Below are 10,341 nucleotides of genomic sequence, written 5' to 3' on the forward strand. Positions count from 1 at the left end.
ACTACGAACTTGTATAAAGACACTGGCATAACATTTACCAGTATGCATTATATTCTCACCATGTACTGTTTTTCTACAATATGCTTATTAAGGCTTGAGGGTAATTCATTACACAGTATTTAAAAAAAACATTAATCTTTTTGCTTTAACCCTACATGACTCTTGCAGAATATTGTTATTATAAGTCAATTTTTAAGAAATATTGAAAGACGACTGGATAAGATCATTACCTAGTATCACATCTGCGGTCTTCTAACTTGTCGGTGAGTTATGGCTATGCAGACCAAAGCACAAAATGATGCCAGGTCATCTTCCATAAAGCATTGAATAAGTTAGAAGTGGGATTATCAATATTTATAGTCTTTCCATAAGGTAAAACACTTCAACCCTCTTCAGGAAGGCTTGTGTTTTCCCAGGATATTCGGGAACATCAAAATAGCAGATAATCACAAACATTTTTTTCACTTGAATTCCATTCTTTTAATTTTTAAATTGAAATGACTGTCATTTCACATAAAATACAGTTTGACAGTGTTTACGTATCGACAGGAAACATTGGTAGTCACAACGTACACAGTGGAGAATTAACTGGAGCCACCTTCAGACAGCTTGAACGAAACCATGCAACACTCTGTTCCAGTTAACTCACATCACATGCCACCTAACTGTAAGGCATATGACAGTAAACATAGTTTTTCAATCTCTTCCACTTTGTAATACAGGAATAGACTGTTCATGTAATTAAAGACTGCTATCATTCAAGTTATGGAATCCAGAATCCTGCCTGCCCATTATTACAGGCTGTTATTTAAAATACCTCTTAAAATACTTTCGGGGAAAATCATACAAATTTCCTACGCGCTCTGTGGCAGCCTTCACAACAGAAATTATTTTACAAAAGGGGTCAACTTCTGTTTGGATTATCCTCATGACTGTGCAGGAGGTGTCAATTCCAGCGAAGCCAATCTAAAGACCGTTTTGCTGGCATGATATAAGCCATGTGGCTTGATTGTAGAAAGCACATATCCCAGGACAGCACTAGAGACATGCCTGGCCAAGTTATTCAATGAGGTTGAGTGGTTTGACTCCAAAGCAGAAACAAGGTGTTGATTTCCCTGCGTCCTCTACTGGATCTCTCCCATGTACAGCCGCTTGTCACTTGACCCTGAAAGAACTGCATCAAAGGAAAAGATAAGATGAGTTTGGCTTAATCTCTTTCGTTTCAGTCTGAAGTTAGTCTTTATTGATCTCAACTAAAAAAGTACTAGTTCCCCGAAGAGTAATGCTTGTGATACCAAAGGCATGGAGGCTTATTTTTATTAATCCATAGTCAAGGAGACCCCTTATCACACCACTGTTTAACAGCAAAAGAAGCAGAATTCCAGAAGCAGTTGCAATGGTGCAAAATCTAAACCCCAAATCCCTTTTCCAACATTCCTGTAGGATAAGGGGAGGTGCAGTACATCAAGAATTATGTGTGGGAAATTGCATCATAATAATCAATAACTACTACACCAAAGCCTTCAATAATGAGGAACACGCCAAGTAGGAGTATACCGAATATATGCTGAATACTCCAAGTGGGAGCCAAGTAACATTGAACAACTCTGAATTAAAAGAAACTTATCTATTAAAAAAAGAAAAATTAAGCAATTTTGCAGATTCTAAAAGCACAAAGTTTCAGTGAGGTCATTTACAGCACATTAAAAGGATTTTGTTTAATGTTTGTTTTATTACAAAAACTTGAGAAATTCTAGAACCCTGGAAACTTATAATGGCAATACACAGAAGGGGATGTTCACACCTAGGGAACTGCATCCTCAATACTTTAACCTGTACATCATGTGAAATACTGTGAACCCATAATAAAAGTTACATCACCATCCTATCTGTACAGCAGCAATATTATTGGGAACATGTATGCACTAGCTTGAATTTTCCCACCAAAGTCCCAAACAAATTTTGGCATGTGGGGTTATGGGTGTTTTTACATAAATCTCGACAACATATACCCATCGCCAGTGGAGTCTGTCCGTGCTACGGCATGACAAGAGAGAAAAGTGCATACTGCACACAACTCTTACCAACGGGCTCCTCGGGGTGGAAGACCACTTCGTTGACAGAGCCAGCATGGCCAGGCAGCTTGTACAGGATTCTCCGGGAAGTGGTGTCCCACACATACACAAACCTGCAACGTGCAAGGCATGCTTCACTTGATATGGGCCTTCATTTCACTACACTGGCACTGACAAAGTGCTAGATCCGTGCATGCTGCTTGGTTAAGAGACATTAACCACATCTACTTTGAGATAAGAACTCACAAATACACAATGCCAAAATAAAGCATTGCAAGCATTGCATGGAATTATTCTATTAGCATAGGACTTTCTATGTTTATGGACTGAACCTAATAACATGATATTGATCAGGCTGCAAAAGGTGAGGGGATAAATGAGAGGTGCACAAGTCTTCATTTTCTTTCATTTCCGAACCACTTCTCTCAATTCAGGGTCATGGGGGAGCCTGAGCCAATCCTGGCAAGCAACAGCCCATGATGGACAGGACGCCGGTCCATCACAGGGCACACACAGACAAACACACACATTCACACCAGGGCGAATTTCCCAGAAGCCAATTAACCTACTAGTATCTTTGGAATGTGGTAAGGAAACTATGCAAACATGGGGAGAGCAAACAATCTCCATGCAGATAGCCCACCAGGTCTGGATATGAACCCAGGGTCACAGAGCTGCAAGGAAGCAATGCTAACTACTGCACTACAGTGTCACCACATAAGGTTTCAATTACAGTAATTCCAGCACCAGTTATACTGTATTCACAGTATTGCAATGGAGTGGATTCAGACCACACTGCACATTTATGTGCAATCAATGTCTGATCGGTAAATTTGCACAAATGTGGTAACAATATTTTATGGCTCAAATCCCCCACACCAGCAAAATGGCACTCAGAACCCACAAAAAACATTAATATACTCCAGCAGTAAACTACATACAGCCCATTAGATGAGAAAACTCCAATAGCAAACTCAACAAAACTACAATTTGCCTTCAGCAGCGTAAAACCTCCTCATGATAATCCACCATTTCTCTAGCAGAATTTAAGAAACTAAATCTACTGATTCATAATGAAGTCATTTACTGTTTCAAATATATGGCCTACAGTGCAGAGCAATACCAGACAATATAAACAGTATGCAATGAACTGGCCTGAGCTACTGAGTAAATTATGCTTTAATCCTAATGAACAACTCAGAAACAAATTGGGTAATCCTTACAGCAGTGTAGCAGTTACTATACCCTATTATGACCCATTTAAGTAGAATCTCTAGCAAAAAACATGTTATTTATGTATGGGAATTCTAAAGCCCTTCACCTCCCTAAACAGCTCCATCTAGTGGGACCACATTATCTCAAGTGGTGATCCCTTAGAGCACAGCGAAGTATAGGTGCTTGTAGGACAGAAAAGTCATTTCTATACACAAAATAATATGGTAGCTTAGACACAAAACCCAGACCATGTTGTGGAAGCTCATTGAATGGGATTCTTTAGAAACTAAGATGCTACTGAGGTATTGGTTGAATAATAAAATACTAGCAACATGAGACAAACAAAAATGGCTTTCTTTGTGCCATTTGCAATTGTTTTTGTGTATTTCCACCATAAGAAAAATCTTCGGACAACACAAAAGTAAGAAATGCAGCTGATGCATTTGCACAGGCTCTTAAAGATCAAATTGTTTTGCAAGCTTAATTAAAATAAGAAAATTATAAAACTGGCATACGATGGCGGTGATCAAATCCATAACAAAATATGAAGAGCACAAATAAATGTGACCAAGAGCGAGACTGGTAAAGAGATCAGAACATGTAAAAGAAGTTGGCTTGTCAAGGACAGACGAACCACTGTGACAGCAGGGACAAACTGCACAGCAGACTCTAGCTGTGAGCAATTCTAACACAGGGTCATGTGTGATGGGCTCAACTCTGCTCTGCCCCAGCTGGGATTTGATCACAGTCACTCGCGGGCTCAGAGTGGGGGGGGATGTCACTTCTGTAACACGGCCAGGATCTACATCTTCTCAGCCCTGTAGTGGGTCAGGCTGCTGTGCTATACAACTCATTTTCTGGTAACATTTAGATCTAAGATCACTGCTCAGTATCCAATACCTTACCTGTCTGCTGAGCCTGCGGCAATCTTGCTTCCATCAGCGGACCATGAGCACCTCAAAAGATTCTGATGAAGGGGGAAAAAAAATGAACACTTTTTATTTACAACTTTCAATCATGTAACACCCTAAAACAAACAGCCCAAGTTCAATAAAACAATAAAATAAGCAATGTTAGATTATGGCCCATGTGGACAATATATATTGTACACGATAATCAATTTATAAAATGTGTATTTTGCTACAGATCTTTGGATGAATTAAATTTTAATTAAGCTTCCCAATTCATTACCTCCTGATAAATGGACAAAGGCTGGCTTTTTAATATTTTCACTTTAAAAACACGCCCCCTTCCCATCTGTCTTCCTCAATTCAGATAAACCAGAGATGGGAAAAGAACAGGAAAAAAAGCAGCAAAGTTACCTTTTCAAAGTTATGAACATTTCCTTGGAATATCTTCACACACCTTTCCTTTGGTGCGAATGGGCGGACATCCCAGACTCGAACTAAAGAAAAATTAATATAATAAAGAAAGAGAGTTCTGAATGTGCAATTCTGGCTCCTCCTTTACCATCACCCATGCCTGTTGCTTCAATTAGACCTATTAACTGATGGTGCTGGATGAACCTCAAATAGCCCATCTACATATGCAGTCATTTATAAGAGCTCATCATTCCGTCATCATAAGGAGTGTGTGATCTCCACACGTCCCATTTAAATTATAAACACAACTAATCAAGGATCACTGGCCTTTCACCCACCAATGCTACTTAATTAGAACTGCAACTAGCCACCAACCTCAAGGCCTAGCGAGTGCTTACCTGTGTTGTCCATGGAGTTGGAGAGCAGGTAGGAGCCTTCCGAGCTGAGGCTCAGGCCAGTCAGAGAGTCCCCGTGTCCCTGCATGGTGTATATCAGCTTGTTCTGCCGCAGGTCCCACACCTGTTCAAGGACATCGGCAAAGCATTCGTTTTAATTAGGGCAGCAGAGCAAAAACATAGCAGGGTCTCGTTGTGACTAGCCAGATTTACATATAAGGTAAATCAACCCCTACACCGCTGCATAATGGACTACAGTATACAGTATGTATGGTTAAAAACATAACCCTGCTTTATAGGATAATTACAGTACTAATGCATTGGCTTTAGGTTAATTAAAATAATGCTGATCAACTAAAAACAAACAAAAGGGATCACAAAATTATAGTAATCAGCTAAATTTGACAACGTGAATCCCTCCCCTGTGTCCAGCCTGCACTTTCTCCTGTGCCTGATTAGCACACCCCACTGTAATGAAACTGGCAATACAACTGTCAGTGAGCTTGTTATTTCCCACGCTGCTGACAGAACCTGGAGCGTCCGTTACAATATAACTTCAAGACCACGCTGAGATGCACATGCTTGACTTCAAGTGTCCAGCCAAATAAGCAGAGGACTGACAGGCAGACACTCACCTTAATGTCATTGTCAATCCCTCCTGAGATGATCTGGTCGCTGGTGTCATTGAAGGTGACAGCCAGGACCTGGTACGTGTTCTGGAAGGTGTGCACAGCTGCCTTCTTCCGAATGTCCCAAAGCTACAAAGATAAATTAAAGCTTTGCATTTAAGGCCTCTTTTTAAAAAAAAACAAAACAGAATTTGACTTAAAAGCCTTAACTAAATCAGCAAAAACCAATTTAACTGTGCTAGATTAGATTCATCTGGATATAACAAAAACCCACCAAATACCTTTCACGTGTCAAGGGCCAGGGATGCTTAGTTAAAATACCTTTTTTAATTCCAGAATAATTTACGAGACTGTCCAACCTCTTTTATTCAAGATTCAGGGGAAGTTACAAAATATACTGGACTGAGGCTCTCCAGAGGCAATGTTGGAAACCCCCATCCTAGGAGACTGTTCCGAAGGAGCTGGAACCACATGCACAGTAAGACAACAGTGCTCTGTGACAGATAAGATCTTTCTTCAACCCAGACCACACACATTTAAAATTGTGACCTTCTGAATTTAAAGAGATCAAATAAACAATAACATTCAATGCCAAGTAAAATCAAGCTCACACCCTTCATTTTTTACTCTGCATGTAACAAGGTGACATCTGAAGGGAAAAGGCAGTTCTCCATTGAGACACAAGCCTTGTTTTTTTAATAGTTCTCCATATCAAACTACAACTTTCATTTCTAAGAATCTCCAAAATGTTGAAAAGCACACAAGGGAACTTGAAACACTTACTTTAACTGTGCCATCATCGCTGCCTGTGCAGACCACCTGCGGCCCTCGTCTGGCTGGGTAACAGGAGTTCACGAACGACGTGTGCCCTTTCAGCCTCTTGATCCGCTCTCCTGTCTCGCTGTCCCACACGGCCACTGTCTTGTCTGTGGAGGCTGAGAAGAGCAAGCTGCAGAGCAAAAGCGGTGCTTGCAATGAGGGGTAGTGCATGTTAGGAACATTAAAAAGAGCAGCTTTCAGGTCCTTTGTCCTACTCCGATATCTCAGTTTTGTGCCTTCTGAACGCTTCTGTACAATCTGTCATGCTACTCATTGCTGTCTGTAAAAGGGCAGTAAGTACAGACAGGGTGGAGAGTCTTGTCTGAACCACATTCCCCAGAATGCTGTGGAGTGAGGGTTATATGGGGAATGAACTGCCATCTTCAATCACTTGACCAATCAGAGCAAGACAATTGGGTGGTGACATTTAAAACTAGGAATCTGATGCTTCCAGGTTGGCCCAGCTATACAGGATTATGAAACTCGGGGAAATTTCAGCTCTATTTTGCACTATTATACTGTCTTTTTAAAGCATTTCTGTGAGGTGTCCAGTCTAGAAATGTTAACAGAACCAAAGGAATGCTGAAAGTACAATGATGATACAGGTAACAGATTAATGTGAATAATCTGATTCTGTGTACTACTGCCCCTTAAAATCTTCTAAATAAAGTTTAAATCCAGAATCACACACAGCAGTCAGCTGATCAACTACTGTTTAAGGTACACAGCTTTGGTGTCCAATGTGTGAGATGTTGCCAGGCTAGATTGCTCAGATTCAAAGTAATAATAAGCTCTCAACTAAGCATACAGTAAGCAACACAAAAGGACCTAGAAAGTACTGTTGAAAAGTAGAGGAATTAAACTACATTGCTGCATAAGTTTATGAATAAAAAACCCATTCATATGAACACAATCTTCTTATTTAACTAAGGAGAACCTTTGTAGAAATCAAACAATTTAGGTATGTATACATTACCTGCCATCTGTGTTATAATGCAACTCCATGACGGCTCCACTGTGGCCTTTCAGAGTGGCGTAATTGTCACAATCCCCATAAACACTCCATAGCACTGAAAGCAAAAATAGCAGAAAACTAGATTAAGCCCAAGAATGTTCTGTACACACTGTTTTTAAATGATCTTGGGTACTGAACCCCTAAGGACATGCAACTGCTTCTTCAAAAAAAATAAGGAGATTTTCAAATTCCTTGAACAAATCGTATTCAATCGAGTCTTTCCTAGGAAACACAAGAGTGAAGTCATACTCTCTCATACTTTGTAAAGAATTGTTTTAGGGGTCTGGTGAACAGAGGCTGGCCACACAGTCTAAGTGTCCTTTTGCTTCTACTCCAATCGCAACACACCAAACATGCATGCGATTTGCTCACACCTGAAGAAGGCTCCACGGCCGAAACGTTGTTTTCTTTCTTCTTTTTTCCCCAGCACGGAATAAACCTATTACTTGTTCCTTTGCAGCCTACGCATGCTGACGCAGCTACCCACCTGAACTAATACATGTGTTTTTATTACCTCAGGAAAAGAAATTGATCACAAGTACTCACAGATCAGCCTGTCGTAGCCTGCGGATGCCAGCGTGGCCCCATTGGGGTGAAACTTGCAGCAGTAGACCTCTCCCTCATGGCCACTGAGAAGCATGATAGGAGCCTGCAAACTGGAACTTCGTGGGGGGCCCTGTGATTACACAGACAAGAGGGTACAGAGTCAGATTAGCCATAATATTCAGGGCAGAAGTTCATACAAACAGCACAATAAAATCTAATCAGCTCCAGTTGAGCAGGACTGTCTTTAAGACGAGAGGCTTTTGCATCCACAATCCTGTGTTCAGCAAACGATTTCATATACATCTGAACACCTTCCCCAATTCCAAAAAGTATTCTAAACATGTACATTTACAGACATGTTTTAGATTTCTCATTAACAAAAATTATCTTTAAACTACAAACAGGGCAAAACAAACTTTCCCAGCTAGAATTAAGACTAGGCTTCCTGTGTATGGACCGGAGTCCTCGATAAACTACATCTTTCTGTCACAACCTTCGCATCTTCTTCTTTGAAGACTCGGCGTTGCAATCTTTGCGTTGATAATTGCGCCCGATTTTAAAAATAATATAAAACAAAGAAGAAATTAACATTTCACAAGCAGGATTTAATGATCAGATCACAAACTAATAAATTTAAATTGGCTATTGTACTTTACACATACTATATATGCAGTGTAGTTTCAGACTTAGCATTAGGATTATAAAGCAATTTTTTAGCTGTGATAAATCTGATTTGTTAAACAGAAATATGATTTGTTAGTATGAAACTTAGGTGAATTTTAGGTCAAAACCTGCACGAACACTACTGCAAAATCAAGCACTGAGGCCGTTGAAATGTTCAACGAACATGAACTGATGTTACCAAATATTAACCACGATTTCAAATACAAATAACAGGTGTTCCGATTTTTAAAATAAAGAAGAGGCGGAACTCAATTTAAAACAGTACAGTGTGTCAAAACATCCATATCTCGACTGTAAATAACAAGTTGGTGTCGTTTAGGCTATAATTCGCAGAACACAAAGAACTCGGTAAAATAAAATGAACTATACGCATTATTCAGCCAACGTATTTTTAGTTCCTACCATCTGCATGAGCTGCTGGGACTGAGCCGCGGCCACCAGCTCATTTCTTGGTCTCTTGTTCGTCGGAACCAGAGCCATCTCCGTTGGCCCTACTCCCTTCCTCTTCTTCTGCTCTATCATTTCTTTTTACTCAATTTCAAATCAAAACGTTACTTTCGAATGAATATGTCGATACAACCGTTGCCTTTTCAACTAAATAGCTAAACTCCGAACCACATCCAAGAGCACCCAACAACACAAACGCGGCGAGCATCCGCTGAAAGAACTTCCGGTGACTGACGATTCTGATTGGATAATATTTAGAGGTTGTTATTTTACGTCTTATGTAATTGGTCGCCTTATTTTTCACCCGCCCCGCCGCCTCCCCCTAGAGTGCGATAGACGGACTCTCACCCCGGAACCGAAAGTAGAGCAGCTGTGTATTGGTTGAAATGCCTGTCTGTTATACTGAAAAACTGAATGGACACTGTACGTAGCTGCACGGACAGCTGATCAACACATTTGTGTTCTCTCGAATTGACTACTGTAATGCTCTACTCGCTGGGGTATCTAAATCTACTTTGAACAAACTGCAGTATGTCCAAAATTCAGCAGCCAGAATCCTGACCAGGTCTAGTGCAAATGATCACATTACTCCTTTTCTGGAGTCCTTGCACTGGCTTCCTGTCAAATTCCGTGTGGACTTTAAAATCCTCATGCTCACCTACAAGGCTCTGCATGGCTTGGCACCTCAGTACCTGTCTGAACTATTATCGCCCTACTCCCCACCTCACAACCTTCCCTCTTCTAATTCTGGTCTCCTTACTGTCCCCCAAGCCCGTCTACATGACAGGGCCTTCTCCTGTTATGTCCCCAAGCTCTGGAACTCTCTGCCCAAGGATGTCAGAGAGTCACCTTCTCTAAGCTCCTTCAAATCCAGACTCAAAACCTTCTTCTTTAGAAAAGCCTTTACTTAACTGGTTCCATTCTTCACCCCTCTGCTTTTCTTAGTACCACCATCCATGGTCTCCTCTGTATATTGAAATTGTGTTTTATCTTGTGTATTCTTTTTATTTACTGTTGTTGTCATTCTGTAAAGCACTTTGAGAAGTCACCTTTAAATGCTCTATATAAAATAAAGTTTATTATTATTATTATTATTATTATTATTATTATTATTATTACTAAGTCAGCTTATAGGATGTTGGAATTTGTGCTGCAAGGTTCTTTGTAGCATAGGCATGGAAATGTTTGTTGGTG

General features: G+C 40.3%; 1 protein-coding gene across 1 annotated transcript; it reads right to left on the reverse strand.

The window, feature by feature from the left end:
• Positions 1-455: 455 nt before the first annotated feature.
• On the reverse strand, positions 456-9,375 carry snrnp40 (small nuclear ribonucleoprotein 40 (U5)). Its single transcript, XM_088603076.1, has 10 exons — positions 9,103-9,375; positions 8,017-8,146; positions 7,432-7,525; positions 6,420-6,585; positions 5,643-5,765; positions 5,011-5,131; positions 4,613-4,695; positions 4,196-4,257; positions 2,085-2,188; positions 456-1,174 (listed from the first exon to the last, which is right to left on the reverse strand). The coding sequence occupies exons 1-10, from the start codon at positions 9,220-9,222 to the stop codon at positions 1,125-1,127; spliced, it is 1,053 nt and encodes a 350-aa protein (XP_088459202.1). The 5' UTR covers positions 9,223-9,375; the 3' UTR covers positions 456-1,124.
• Between the last annotated feature and the right edge of the window lie 966 nt (positions 9,376-10,341).

This window comes from Lepisosteus platostomus, chromosome 13 (genome assembly GCF_059453375.1).
Source record: "Lepisosteus platostomus isolate fLepPlt1 chromosome 13, fLepPlt1.hap1, whole genome shotgun sequence".
NCBI lineage: Eukaryota > Metazoa > Chordata > Actinopteri > Semionotiformes > Lepisosteidae > Lepisosteus > Lepisosteus platostomus.